Source organism: Corvus brachyrhynchos, unplaced genomic scaffold (assembly GCF_000691975.1).
Source record: "Corvus brachyrhynchos isolate BGI_N302 unplaced genomic scaffold, ASM69197v1 scaffold167, whole genome shotgun sequence".
NCBI lineage: Eukaryota > Metazoa > Chordata > Aves > Passeriformes > Corvidae > Corvus > Corvus brachyrhynchos.
In genome coordinates this window covers 6,361,278-6,376,947 of record NW_008239547.1, presented here as the reverse complement: position 1 = coordinate 6,376,947, position 15,670 = coordinate 6,361,278, and the positions used below count along the sequence as shown (strand labels likewise).

The 15,670-nt window shown below is 36.8% G+C and overlaps 1 protein-coding gene across 25 annotated transcripts in view; it reads left to right on the top strand.

Moving 5' to 3' along the window:
• PARD3 (par-3 family cell polarity regulator) overlaps positions 1 to 15,670 on the top strand; it is a 451,418-nt gene that overhangs the window by 45,950 nt on the left and 389,798 nt on the right. For 24 of the 25 annotated variants that reach the window (XM_008639287.2, XM_017741464.1, XM_017741463.1 and 21 more), the window contains exon 2: positions 2,808 to 2,909. In XM_008639287.2, coding sequence (XP_008637509.1) covers positions 2,808 to 2,909 — 102 coding nt within the window. Of the gene's footprint in view, positions 1 to 2,807; positions 2,910 to 12,372; positions 12,851 to 15,670 lie in introns of those variants that run through there. The other variant, XM_017741449.1, reaches the window with a different exon arrangement.

The window sequence follows — 15,670 nt, the reverse complement described above, 5'->3', positions numbered from 1 at the left end:
TTTGGAGAGGGCTTTAATGAAAAGTTGCATTGTTATTTCATATTTACTTACCAAATCCCGCCAGAGTAAATTCTTGCCAAACTAGTTTTATATATTTCTTGTCTGGTCTTGCTCACGTATTGTTTTGTATCAGGACCTTGTCTGACAGGAAAAACGACCAGAGCAGTTCAGGCTATGGCAGTACTAATAGGTGATGCAGTAAAAATGAAGTCTATCTAAAACTTCTTATGCAATATTGAGAAACCTTTAAAGGAAGTAATTAGCAGAAGTGATGCAGCTTATATATCAAAGCTATTTTTAAGTAGATTGTGCATGCTGAAATAGCACAATAGTGATTTAGAAATGGGTGTTTCTGCTATTGATTCTGTAATCCTGAATGATTTTTTACATTTGCCTTGGAGGTAAGAAATAGTTGTGGTAGGAAGCAAAAAACAAGGATACATGGATATTGAAGTTGTAGTTTCAGTTTGGGTGCTGTTTGTTTTGATGGATGTAGTCAGGTCACTGAGCCAGTATTGCAGTTATCTGTTTTTAATGTTTCCATTCTTCAGTAAGAAGATTAAGTGTTGCAAACAAAAACGGTGAATTGGGTGATGTATGAGGGATCAGGCTCTTAAAGCCCAAACTAGGTTTTCCAGCTATGATTTTGCAGTGAAAGCTAGCTTATGGTTCAATTGTAGCTTGGCTTTGAGATGGAGAATCTCAGCAGAGGAAACCTGAATCAAGTCCTTTAGGAGTGCAAGGTGCTTCACAGTCTGTTTTGTTGTGTCTTCTAAGTCTTGGTTTTTGCAAATGTATTTCAGTCTTTTGTGTAGATATGAGAGGCAGAGATTTTTTTAATGGGCTGGAGGATGAGGAAGGATTTTCTTTCCTTTAATTTGAGAGCGGAGTTTACAAAGGCATCCCTTCAGTGGACTGCCCTTTGAAGATGTTTGTTAAGGAATGTTGAAAGATTTCTGGTGTACACAGGTGACTTTGTCCAGCCCTTTCTGTCTTATTGGAGTATTCAAACTTACAAGTTTATCCTAGTATTTGTATTATGTACCTTTTTTACAGAGCAGGTTTGTGTATTAGATAGCTACATAGGCACCTCTGTATGCATGACAATGTGAATAACGTAATACCATTTTAAATTATTCCCGAATCTTTACTTTTAAAAAATGGATGCTGAGTTATCTCCAGTAATATGCTAACAACAGTAAGTCTGTTTAAGGAAAACCCACATACTAGAAATCCAGTTAATCGTATAGTAAGTGCTTGCTTAGAAGAAACTGAAAGTAATGATATTTAGTACTTACAGAAATCAGAGAAAAAAGTCTGTAATTTAATTTTTGAAATGACTGGCCTAATGACTGTTAAATGTAATTCTGAAATTTGATCATCTGACGATGACGACTTGCGGCAGGATTTCAAGAGGATGTACTTACACAAACAATGAAGTAAATTTCATAGTTATCAGATTTCTCCAAATTATTTAACCTATGCATATATATCATGTGCAAATACATAGAGTTCTAGGACATTAAAACCAAGATTAGTATTTCTTGATATTCTTTTGTGCAACATGTTCTGTCAGGATTTAAACACACATACATGGATTTAGAGGAATTCTCATAGTCTTCTTTCTTGTCCTCTTCCATCTTTAAGAAATCAAAATATTTTCAAGCCTTTTAGGGTGGAGGTTATTTATTTATTTATAACTTCTATTTTAAGTGTGGGTGGGTTTTTGTTAGGTTCAGGTTTGGCTTTATTTTTATTATTTTTGTTTGTTTGCTTTGTCACTTCTAGACACCATACCTGAAAAGGCTGATGCTAATTGCTATTCTTAGGAGGTCAGGAACTCTGCAAGTTGGTGCAAGTTTGATGGTCCTCTGAGTAGAAACTTTGTGCAGCCATGCCTTCTCAGAGAAAAGCAAGGAAGCTCTTTTACTGTGAGACATTGAACAACAGCCCGGGGCCTTGAGGGGTATATTTGAGAAGCAGGATTATGTATCATAGTCAGGTTGTGTATTTACAGAGCAACTTTCCCCCATTAGGAAACATATCCTTTAAGAATAGCACATCGAGGATTAACCAGCACTTGGGTCATGTAGTCATACACTGGAGACACTTTGTGGACACAACCTTATTCCCTATGGCTTCCTTTGCTGTCAAAAGTAGTAATAAAGACTATAAAGCCAGTGTTCCCAATTACTGGTAGACACATGTATGAACACAAAGCCACACACACACATTTATATGCATATATGTGTGTGTAAACGTGCGTGTATGTATCATTTTTTATTTTAAATGTGGGAAGTGTTCTTAGTATAAAAGTTAGATATTCCATTTACCAGCTCTACCAAAGGACAGGTAGAAAGTCTTTTGATGGTGTTTAAATATTGGTTTGTGCCTTTTATAGCCGTTCGGTAAAAAGGTCACACGTTTTACCGCTGCATGTAACCTTTTTTGCCTGTTGACCACTGTCTGAGAGACTTCATTTCGAGGACAATATATTTTCCTTTTATTGAGGGAATATTGGGAATGTAATGTGCAGTAATACTGGGAATGTGTCACAGTCCTAGATGTCAATAATGGGATTGTGGCTCATGCAGATCTAACAGAAGAGGGAAGACTATGTATACAGTATGAGGCAATTTAAGAAAGAACTTTGGCTTTACACCTCAATTTACATTTATTTACAGAAGTATGACCTAAATAAGTGTTTGATGTCAGGCATTTGTAGGACTGCGATGCTAACTGTGATGGAATAACATTTTCCTGTTGGCATATGATATCTGATACTATTTTCTTCTGCTTTTATGCAGGATCCAAACTATTGGATACAAGTCCATCGACTGGAGCACGGGGATGGTGGGATCCTAGACCTCGATGACATTCTTTGTGATGTAGCTGATGACAAAGACCGTGTAAGTACAAATGGCTACGAGGGCAGCATGGCACAAACTGCACATCAGCCTATCAGTGTTGTCTGTTCCCTGCATGTGTCCCAAAGTGGGAGTCAACATAGAGATTTTAGACATTTTTTATGTAGTTGCCTTACAGATGTGAGAAATCTGTTACTGTCATGGGTTTTTTAAAATTGAAATAATGGGTTTTCCATCCTTTCTGGTTCTTTAACAATTCAAATAGGAAAAGGAGACTGCAAGGACAAAAAATCTCATACAGTGGAACAATGATGCAAGAAAAAAAACCCCTGTAAATTGATGTTGCAGCTATGTGTTACCAGTTGAATATGTGCAAAACCAGTGCTGGTTTTAAACTGTTGAGTGTTGGGGTTTTTTTCAAAAATCATTTTTGGAGGAGCTGCTAGTTACGCAGAACTTGAGACAGTAATTATACAGTGCTGGGTCTTGAGTGCTTTTATTTTTTTTTAAGTCGAGATTTAGATTGCAGTAGCTAAGAGGCTTTTTGTTTGGGGCTATAGATACAAGTATCCTCGTATTACTTGTTCAAAAACGGGTGGGTAAGAAACACTGTGGCAAACTGTATAGTTATGTAAATATGCCACTTTTCTCTGGAAATCCACACATGTTTGCTGAAGCTCTTGAAGGAATCTGAGCCTGATACCGACTTCAGTCTGGAAATGTGTTTCAGGACCATGCTCCTTTACAGACAGTATCCTTAATTGCCTCTGTTGGAAGCAACAGGCGCTGTCAAGGCTCCTTGAAAACTGGCCAAATGATGACTCTTAGGCTAATTTTTCAGAAATAGATACTTTGCCTGCAGTTATTTATTGTGACAAAACTTAATTGACATGGTTATTTCAACCAGGACTTTATAAAGAAAAATGATATGAGGAGTCTTGGGACATGAAGACTCCTCACTGTCTGAAATGTTGGGATTACTCAAGCTGTGTAGGGTAACAGTGCTGAGTTTTCAGGAATTTCTTCCATAAAAATAGTGCCCAGATAAGATTTCATGAAAAGCTAATTAAAACATGTAGTTGGTTATCTCATATTGAAGTGCTCAGCTGTGTGATTAGTTTAGCTTTTCCTTACAGGCCTCAGGGAGGCCGGTGCAAGTTGTCACTAAATATAAATATTTTATATATATATATATATATACACACACACATATGTATATACACACACAGACTTATTTGAATAATGCACTTCTTAGCTCCTCACGTGCATTTCCCTTCAGAAGTTTGAATTCTGGTGACTTCAAGACCTTATTCTTTGGATGTTACCTTGTCTTGCTGCCTTTAAGTGGGGTAATTCCTCACAGTGAAACTCTGTGGGTGTTTTTATGTGTGTGACTAATAGTTGAAAAACTCTGACTGCAACTGAAGCAGGCAAAGTCATTATTACAATATTGTTTTTCTGTATAGATGGACAAGATACCTAGCAATTAGTAGTATTTATCTCTGCATTTGCCAAGCTCATCTCTACTGATGGCACCTATGAGTTAAATTTCCTTTTTTTTAAAGGACCATGCAAGCAACATTGATTAGGAAGGTGCAATACAAACATGCACTGTGCTATACTGGTTTATATCCTTGAATTAGTCATTCTCGCTTGACTTTCATGTTTGGGTCTTTTTAAGTATTTTGGTGATTAGTCATTGTATTTTAGCTTCCTGTAGTGTGTTTTACAGCTGACCTTAGTGGCTTCCTTTAATTTTGGGTTGTTAGCTTTGCCTCCATAGCAAGTGTATCAACTGGTTTAGTGTTGCTAAACTAATATAGGCCTTGTTAATGCCAGGTTTGTAATATATTTCCAGTTAGGGATATTTTGTATCTCCACACTTAAACATACCTTGTAAAAAAGCATTTAAACAGATGGTGTCTAAACATGTAATTAAATGATTACTGAGGTCTGTAGGATTAGCTGTGCTTAAAATAAAACATTTGCCTATATCTCTCTCTTTTAAAATTGGGACAAAAATGTCTAGGATATTGGAAAACTGAACACTTAATGTTTTAGTGTTCATTTTCACAAGGAACTTCCTTACGTTCTTGAAAAGAAGTTCGTTGTGTTCTTTACTTTCTGACATCTGTATTTTTGAAAACCAGTTTGCTCTTACCATGGTTCTTTAGATTTACGGATCAGTCCCACAGTGAGAAATGTAATTTTTGTCTTTTTGATGTTGCTTTTATGCTATAATTGTGCAGTGTTGTATCAGCACAATACAGAATGCAGAGCAGCTAAGGGCCACTTGTCCTCTTGATGGATTTATTGCTCTCTATAGTCAACTGCCTTAGTAAAATAAAACACTTAAGTGATGTGAATATATTTACTCTGATTCCACTGTCTCCATGGAGAAAATGTTCTGTCCTATAACAAATACAAAGACCCTTAGAGCAGCTGTTCTAAATGGAATGAGTGAAGTATCTTTGATGGCATCCTTTACATTAAAATGCACCATGGTAGGGTGACTTTATTTAGCTTCTTCTATCCCTATATTTTGGTATTCTCGTGTCACTTACTAAAACAGAATGGATGAGTAAGGGTTAGCCAGTTGCTTTCTGGAATAATTTGTGATGTTCAGTGTTGTTCCTCCTTAAAAAAAAAGGAGTATAACATGAAACAAACTACATGGAAAAATTGATTTTGCTAAGCTCTCTGTTCCTTTGTTCCTTTCTGAAACAGCTTTCCTTAAGCCCTTTAACAGAGTTCATTGAGAACGTGCGTAAAGCATTCTAACTTAGCCAGCATGAGATTTGGACATTTCTATCACACAATATCACTACATGTGAAGTTGCTTGGTTAATGCAGTTAATGGTAATAACCGTATAACTAAGAAATGAATAAATGCTCATTTGAATATTTTTTTCATAAAAAACCTTTTAATTTTTTTCCAGGTTTTACTATGGAAATATGTATAGTTTTCAGTTGAAACACATCAGTGTTTTTTATATTTCTATATTTCTGTGTATACATGAATGCAAATGGGCTGACTTGTTCTTATTGTTTTTGAAAAATATTTGGATACAAGAAGCAAGATTCTATTTTCAGCTAGCATTTAGTCAACTGCATAACCTACTTCCATTATTTTAAAAATACAGGTTTCTTGTGCATTTAGTGATTAGACCAATATTTTAAAGATAGGTTAATAACCTTTTTTGTTTGGATTTCTGTAATTTGCAAAAGTATCCCTCTCTATGAAGACTTTCAAAAAACATATGTCATCTTGATAAGTTTCCAACTTGATGATAGCATACTTGATGACCTCAGTTCAGTTTTTAGTAGGCAGACGTTCTCAGCAGCAGCAAAAATAAAAACCCAACTGCAGAAAAAAACCCAGAACCCAGTCATCCTTAATTGTGTTTTCTTTTGGTAGACAGAGGTACGTAGACACTTTAGTAATTCTCACACTTTGGGTATAATAGGGAAGTGCTTATTCTGAGATCTCATAGACTCTTACTAACCATGAAAAAAATATTGAGGAAATTGTGGTGTAATCACATTTAAAAAACACCCAAAGCAACCAACAAACCCAAAGTATGTGTTTGAATGTAACTTGCTCCCATTTGAATTCTCACTGAAATAGTAATTTGTATTTTGAACAACTTAAAAAAAAATGTTTTGTGTGCAATTATATGTAATTTTTACGTGCATAGAAATGCTCAGACTGTTGCTCCGTGGGAAAATTTAGAGATAAAAATGTCTGTGCTTGGTGTAGCTATATTCCTGAAAAATCAGAGTTTTTTCTTCCCAAGAGAACAACAAAGATCTGCCATTAACAGCCACTGGTTGTGGTGAGCAGCTGGGCAAATAGAGCTGCTTTGAAACAATGTAGGTATGAACCTAATGTCAATTATTCATAAATTCAATTGCTCCAATATATAAATTTTTTGCCAAATTAGTTTGGGATTAACAATGTGTAAATGTTAAAAGCCTTGGCCTCTTATAATTTCCTTTATCACTGTCCTAAGAAATTCAACACTGGTTCTCAAAAACCACAGTAATTTGGTATATGCTTAGATTTACAGCCTGGCTTTATTTCTCTAAACTAAGTCAGGCATGGGCTCTCTTTGCTTGACTTAACATTTTCAAATATTCAGTCAGCTCTTTACCCTGCATAATTCATACTTACACCCACTGAGTGCAGAGATAAAAACCAGAGGAATATGGTGTGGTCTTGTCTGGAGTGAAGTCTCATGCTTCCCACAGTGTTTGTGTGTGTGGTGCTCTATCTGGCCCAGGTCACTGGAAGTTCAAGGTGATGTTGGTGCTTAGTGCTGCTTAGACAAACTTCAAACCTCCCAGAAAGACACACAAGAAGTTGGCGGTTTGAGTGGAATACTGCTGGTGAGAATGGGATGGAGATTAATTTCATAGATCTATGCTGAAATGGAATTTGTAAACATTCATGAGCTAGAGTTAACTGTGTTAAGTAAGCAAACTGCAGCTGAAATTCAGTGAAATCAATTGTGCTTCATTTGCATCTGCTATTAAGAAACCTTCAGAGACTCTATTAATGTTATTATGAAGTTAATGCCTGCTCACTTCAAGTGGGAAGAAATGTGAAGACTTCTAGTGGGAAAAAGTCTTTGAGCAGCTTCTTTACATAATATGAAGGCATATTAGGACCTTTTCCCAGTGTAGTGGAAAGGAAATGAACTTTTGGGTTTTGTGTTAAAACAGATGGTCAATTCTAAGTAATACTGTTGTTTTGTTTACTTCCTCTTGGAAAGCTCTGTTGAGTTAGAGAGACATGTGATACACAAAATGTGGGTTTGGAAAGGATGACTGTTTTGTTTGTAATAAATGTTAACTGGAAGCCTACACAGAAATAAGGCTATTTTGAGCAAATGCATTATAATGTTAAGGTTAGCTAGGGACTGGAGGGCTGTGATTACAGTATCCTGCTGCTACTGATCTTGCTCTCTCACTCTTATTTTTCGGGCCAGTTATGCAAGACCCCATTTCTGTAGTAAATTCAGGGTAGGCCAGTGACAGCAGGATGCTATTATAAAGAAGGAGATTCTGCTAACCCTGTGCCTGTTCATTCACTCAAAAATGTTAAAGAGCTTTTGAAGTCAATGAAAGCTGCGCAGATAAAGTTGTGTTATCTTTAGATTTCCATCAGTACATAATCAGAATACTCCAAGTAGTGTTGTTTATTCTAAATTTTGAGTGTCTCTGCCTTGTTTAAGCAAAATTGTGGCTGAATTTACATGTGATTTCTCTTTGATTCTGCAAGTTAAGAATTTAACCCTAGAATCATGAGTAGAGAATAACAACTTTTTGTGCTTCTTGTTTCTGCCATTAACAGATTAACACCCTGGAGTTAATGAAGAAACATCTTCTCCAGGTCCCATGCAGCAAATCTGACAGCAAAACCTAAGAATGGCAAAAAAATGACTCAGAAATCTGATTCTTAGTATTTACAATACCATGATTGGTATGCCCTTTTCCCCCCCAAAACCTTTCTATCAAGTTAATTTTCAACTATTGCCATGATTTTCTCTGCCACAGTGTGCAGCTTCTTTCTTTGTGTTCCGTGTCTTCATTCCCAGTATCCCAGGAAAACAGGATGACCTTGAAACAATTTGTTGTTACTCATAAGTGACTTGGGAAAACACATTTTGAGCATAAGGCATTCTTTTCTTTTAACAGCTTAAAATAACTACTTGAGCCACCAAGCTTGGGAAAGTATTGATACTGGGAAAAAAACCCATCATGTAACAACCCATGATTATTTTCTGTTAAAAAATTCAAAACTTTCAGTTCTTGAACAATGGGCGCTTGATGTCATTTATTGTTTGGTAGTGGTTTTTTTATTTTAATTATGCTTTTAGAGATTTTATTACTGAAATTCTGAAAAATTGGTAAAAACAGAATGTGTCCTTTTAGACCAGGTTTTTTTGCATTAACACTATTGACTCATTACTGGGATGGCCACATGATGATTTTTAGGTCTGTCTTGCTGATGGATCTAAAATAGAAAATCAGAGTATTTACACAGCCTTTATTCCCAGCTGGTATTTAATGAAGACATATTTGAAAACAACTTACTCAAAATATAAATATTATCTTCTGTCAAAGAATGGAATTTAAATACTTGTAGTGTTTCTAATAGTAAACTAAATTTTAATTTAACAATGTTTATGATTGTGAGACTAAAATCCATGGAAGTGAGTAAATACAGGTCATAATATATGAATATTGGAACATGCATTTTTCAATCCCTAATAGATATTAGATGTAACTAAATGTTGTCTCCCAACTGTAATTCTTAGTTTTTCACCTCTTTCAGCACTGTCCTTCAAATTGTTAATCACATCATCACTTTATTTTTTCTAGCTATGTGGTGACAGCCTTTTAATTCATGATTTGCTGTTTATTTTTGGGATAAATTGCAATATCCCAATTCCTTTCCTGTAATGCTGAAACAGTTGTAGCGATGCACTAAGAACTCCCGGGTAGGAGAGGACTGACATTTGTAAATTCATAAATCAGTTTCCATGGAGATCTGAAGAGCTGCAGGTAAATCTGACTTCTGAAAATTGAATGTTTTGGTGAAAACTGTTCTCTGAGGAATAGTAGGCCCAGGCATGAATATGATATACTGGGGATGATCATGACAGTGTTGTCAAGAAAGTCATATCTCACAAATGTGCCTGTATTCTCAGCAGACAGACAGACCTGAGCAACAGTGACTGGGTTAGTGCAGTCAAAAAACCTCACAGACTTGGCATGGAATAAGAGGAAGGGTTTTATGGATATGTAACTGGTTGAAAGATAGAAAATAGAGCATGTATTGTTCAATATATTTGCAATTGTTCTGAAAGAAGAGAAGGGAGATTTGAATACTGGAGTGACAAATTCCAGTATTTCGTGGGAACTGAACACTGATGGTGATCGCTGGTCATGAAGGGTTGCAGAAGCATCCAGGGAGTAGACAGTATCATGGTGGATATAATATCATTTTGGCAAAAGTGATGTGCTTTTGTAGAGAGGCTGCTTTAACTGAATACACAAACTAATGAGTTCTGAGCTAGCTCTTACATTAGGGGGAATGTTTCTGATTTTGCAGTAGACATCTGGATGCAGTGGCTTACGTGCAAGGTACATAACCAGGTCTAAGAAGGCTTCCAGCAGTTTGCCCTGTCTCTGCTTCTCCCCCATATTTTCATCCCAGTCCTGCTGCTTGGGTCATGAGGGCTCTGGCACTCTTTGGACCCCATCTCATAGCAGAGTTACTCACTCAAATGGCAGAAGATTCTTCCTTGCAAAACTGAGTACTTTTCTGCTATTTCATTGATACTGTAAGTTCAGCAAAGGACCTGGCAAGCTGAGGAGGAAAGGGAGAGGACTTTCCTGCTGGGAGTGGTTGAGGTATGAAGGAAGAAGGGGAAAAATGGGAACATGAGTGGGCTGAGACCTTCCTTTTCAGTGCAGCAAAGCTGCCAGTGGCTGTGGAGCTGCCGGAGTGGTCCCTGTGGTGCAGCAAGGGGTGGAGAAGAGAAAGGGTGGTGGGATCTCTCTGCTGTATGTGCTGGTGGTGAGCCCTCTGCTTCCTCCAGCCACAAACCAGGCAACTGAAAAAGATTTTGCAGAAATAACAAAAAGCACAGAGCAAATGGCAACACTGACTCCAGGTACAGATTAAAGTCCTCCACCAACAGTGTCTAAATGGACCAGGATCTCAGCCTTGAGAAGACATTGTAAGAAGCAAACCATAGATAGCTGTAGAATCAAAGGTGATATTTAGGAGTGGTTCTTTGTTTTTTACAGTGCAAGATCAAGTGAAACTCTCATAAGAGTAACTGTCTGCAAAAGGTTTCCAAACTTTCCTTGGCCTTAATTTTCATGCTTAATCAGAATGTCTGTGATGTTGATCAAATGCTGTAGATGCTTCACAAAGTTTTGGAGGATATGTTTTTTCTTGAGGTGTCATGGTTTGCAAGCACATAATACTGAATTCTCTGCTTATTTTAACTTAAAAAAGGTGATGCTTGTAAATCAGGGAAACTGGTAATTAAGTAGGATTTCAGTTTGTGAGAAAAAGTTTCTTTAATCTAAACTTTGGTGAAAACCTCAGAGTGTGTTGAAATGATGATGGGCTTGGTGTCTTAATATTAGTAAAACTGAAGATCAATATGTGGCTATGGATAATGACTTTACAGTATTGTAAACATATCACAATTAAGAGAGACTTTGTACTAAAAATATTTAATAATGGATATTTTCTATATCTTGTAATAATTACAGATTCACTGGTTAGATATAGTTGTAGATAATATAAAGCTGTGCTTTCTAATTCTTCACAGTGTAAATCCCCACAAAAATGTGGAATGAATCTAGAATTAGGCCATTATGGCTAATAAATGCTAAACATTCTGATAGCTTTTGGTTAATTTTACCAATATCACTATGTCCTAGAGGTATACTACTCATCCTACAAGAAAGGAAGAAGTTGCAGGAAGCATTAGTTATGGGAATTCATTAACACTACACTCTTACTCCTTGATATCAGCAGGTCTTAAAAGAAATGCTGTTCCAACTTCACAGATATTTCCTAACAGAGGTGGTGAGACTCATACACTAGAGGACTGACCCATATTAGAGCTTAATTATAGTAATGGATAATCCTGCAACTATAAATTATTCACAGTTGTTTTGTATGTGAAGTAGCGTCATGAATAAAATAAGGAAAAGTTTCTGGAAAAGACTCTGGGCAATGCCTAAGTTTGTGAAAAGGTAGTTTTCCTCCTTGTCTTTCAATGTGGATTAAATCTCAGTGTTAGGTTTATAGATCTTGGCCCTTTGGATATGTTTTGCTTAATGGAAATCAGTACCAGCTCTCCAACTCTTGGGGCTCTACACCCTTGTAGAGTTCCTTGACTAATACCTTATGCAAGAGAAACATTCCTACCTCAACACGGTCCTGGTACAAAAGTTGCCATCTCAGCTGTCTGATAAGATTCCCACACTGTCACTAGGATGAGAATTCATTAGTGTTACCCTCTTATCCATTGATACCAACAGGTCCTAAGAGACTGCTGTAACTCCATAGTTATTTCCCAAGGAAGGACGGTAAGGTTCAGAGTTAGGTACTTTATTTTCTAGGTGGTTTAGAAGTTGAAGTTTCTCCTAGGTGTGTAGCGTGAATAGTCTTACTGACAAAGAGAGAGAAAGGAATATTTAAATTAGATTACAACAGGGCCCCAAATGCATTTAATGGGGTGGTTACCTCATGCTAAAGGTTTTTCAGGAAGTGCCTTGGATCCAAAGAGAAGAAAATAATGCTGTCTTTTTTTGGGGAGCTTTCACCAGTCTGACTTTTCAGTTGACTTCCTAGCAGTAGCCCAGAAAGGAAGGAGTTAAGAAGATGCTTTGAAGCCGAAGTCTTCTGCTTCATCCCCACACCCTGTTGGTGTACTTCCACACCCTGTTGGTGTGCAGGGAACTACCTCCCGCTCACCTTTAGCGTGCTCAGCAGGATAGTCACTACGTTTCCAGATTAGCATCACTGCTGAAGCCTGTTTGAGTTTATACAGCAAGAAGGAGTTCTGCCTGCTCTTCAGTGACATACAGCATTGCAGGACCATCGGCTTTTCATTTTTTCAACCTGTTGGAAGAACTGAAATTGTTCTTCAGTGGGCTCCATTCCTTGCAGGCTCCTAGATTTCCTGTAGGATTGAAGACTGTTTCATACAAGCTTGGTGGGAGCTTGATGATAGTGAGTTTTTATTTTCTTGGGATGCTGTTTCCTTGAAGGTAACCATACTTTGGATGAAATGGCAGACACACCTAAGAGGAAAATTACAAAGAAGTCGTCGTCTTTTTCATATGATCGCCGGAGAGATTCAGTGAAAGTTAGGAGACAGTCTAAGTCTCTTAGCTTTAAGTCTGCTACATTGGGTGCTCAGAAGAGGCAAGCACAGAAAAAGCAGGTTTGTATTTGGATATTCCTCAAAAAAAATACTCTTGCCTTGTAAATTTCTATGGAGTTTGTAAATCTTGCTGTGTTAGTGGGAAGCGGAAAGCAATCTCTGCTGATTTGCAATCTGTGTGTGTAGGTATGTGTATACATACAAGCTTGTGTGCAAGTAAAGCTGGATTATTTTTTCTGTAATATTTCCTAAGATCTAGATAGATTTGTGGTGTTAATTTTATGCTGAGAAAGGTCTGCATCTTTTCTGCTTTTAAGATGTGATTTATGATTTCTACTTTGCCTCAAGGAATTGCTCCTTTAGTGCGATATGTGTCCTGTGAGCTTTCGGTAGTGTTGTCTGTTATGCTGAAAAACATGATGGGTGCTGAAAGTTTTGAAATTATTATTCAGATTACAGCTGTTCCACTGCTCTCCGTTGTTATTATTATTTTTTTAATGTTGAAATGTACCAGACTGAGAGCTTTAGGGAGTGAAATATTTTACTTATTCCAGAACAGGTAATGCAAGTCAACAGAGGCACCTGTTCTGGTGGGACCAGTTCTTGAGTTAGAGGGAAGTTTAATGCCTTGGCAGTGCTGCTCTGCCATAGTAAAAAACTTTCATACACAGGTCTGTCTTTATATTTTGTTGCTGGGATCTAATTAAATGAAATTTCTCCAAAGAGAAAATGTAGTGTATGCTGTAGTAAATGGAATAAAAAGTGAGTCAGTTAATGAAATATCTTTGTATACTGATCCCAAGTTTAATCTAATACAGGAGTACAGGATCACTGACTGTGATCCATCTCTCACTCTGCACCTGTGTGTAGAGCATACCTTCTTGAAGGGTTTAAAGGAACTTTACAGGGAATTTTTAATTGGCTGTGTACAACATAAAGCATTTTAACACTTTGCAAATAGTGTTTCTGCAAATGCTTTGAAATAGACTAGATTTTCCATAATACTAAAGTGAATTTCTCGCAAGCAAGTAGTTTTCAGACCCTGACCGTCGCAACTGCGCCTAAATTTTGAGGGCATATATCCATTCACATTTAAGAGAATGTAAGTTATTGTGTCCAGTGTAAACTTCGGTATGAGATTAAAAACACAATGTATTTTATGTGTGTGAGACCCTATTTGGTTTTATTACTATTTCTCTTGTTCTTGGAATATTAAAATTTCTATTTACATAGCAAGAAGATCACAAGTAAAATATTAGAATATTCCAGCTTATTGTGATTCTTCAGTGTTAATTATAGGCATAGCTGAAGCAGTGTTGCTTGAATTTAAGTTCCAGGAGTTTAAATGAGGACATAGTTGAAGAAATCAGGAAAACCTTCAAAAGGTCTGCAAGCTCTGACAATCCCACTGCACCCCCACCCATTATTTGATGTATTTTTCAGAAGTAAAAATAATAAATCTCAATTTTATGAAGATGTAAAATACCAAATGACAACTGTGAACATTCATGTTCATTGGATCTCTTGGGGAACTAAGCTACTCAAATTAATTTCAGAATTTCATTTGTAGGTGCGAATCAGTGAGTACCCCTGTCTTTTGATTTTACCAGACCATAAGGTGCTTGAGCCCTCTCATCTTTTGGATATCTGCCATGGTTACTGTGTGACCTCTAGTGGTTAATGAACAATATGCTCAATTACTGAATTCATGCTGTTGCTTGCACAAGTCCCGAATGTGTATTCTTGTTGGCTTAATTACTTAATCTTCTAAATTCTATTTTTATTGAAAAGAAAAAAGCATCATCTGCTTTGCCTAAGTCTTTTATGCTGTCACTTCCAGAAAAACTGTTTTGCTAAAAATTCTTATTCATGGGATGTGTGTCTGAACTGCAGTACTCATGGATGCAGAATTATGGGAGTAGTTTTAAGAGACTTTTACTACGTTGGCTTGGTTACAGTATGTTAGTGGGTGATACATCTGAAATGAAGCACTCTAGACAAAGGTCCATTTTGATCAACTTTTGTGTATTGGAAAGATTTGAAGAAGGGCTTTTCTGACCCAAGAATGTATTTTCTTCCCTTCTAAATGCTCCAGTTTACTGTAAGAAAAGTTAATTTTTCCTACAAGCTTGGTCTTATTTCAATCTTCAGATCATTATAATTGAGACAAAAACATTTGTACCTCGTCCCTGCCCTCCCCCTCTTCCCACAAGGGCAGCTAATTCTACGTGGATTGGAAATGCTGTTGAACACAAAACACAACTGCATTTGTTACTGTTGAACTTTAAAAATTACGGGTTTGAAGTTACCAAAATCTGATCAGTTTTCAAGCAGCCAGACCTAACTCTGCTCAGTACAGTGTACCTGGTGGTTATGGAGACTTGTTCCAGGCCTGAGTTACTGAGTGAGCACTAGTTCAGTTACAGCATGAGGAGAAATGTTACTTAAAAATGCTTTTCTTTCTTGATTAAGTTCCTTTCTCATTTTTTAAAAACGATTTTCTAATAGATGTTTGACATCTGAGAATATTTAAAACTGTGCTTTGGTCTTTGCTGTTTTAGGAGACAATAGTAGACTTTGCTGCTCACAATATATGTGGTTTTACTTGGGTGGTTCCCTGGAGGAACAAGACTCTGCTTCTGCTTATACAGGCAGGCAAGCCAAAATTATTTTTTAAATGTTTTGGTAGATTGATATCAATCAAAGTCTCTCAAAATCACAATGTGTTGCAAAATCCTTTTCTGCTTCCTTGGCCTTAGTATTGCTGACCTCCCCCTTTTGCAGTTTAATTTCTTTTTTTTCCTTTTTGTGGTAAAATTTTCATTTTGACCTACCCCCCCCCCACTAAAAAATATTAAATCATTTGTAAAACACAACTAA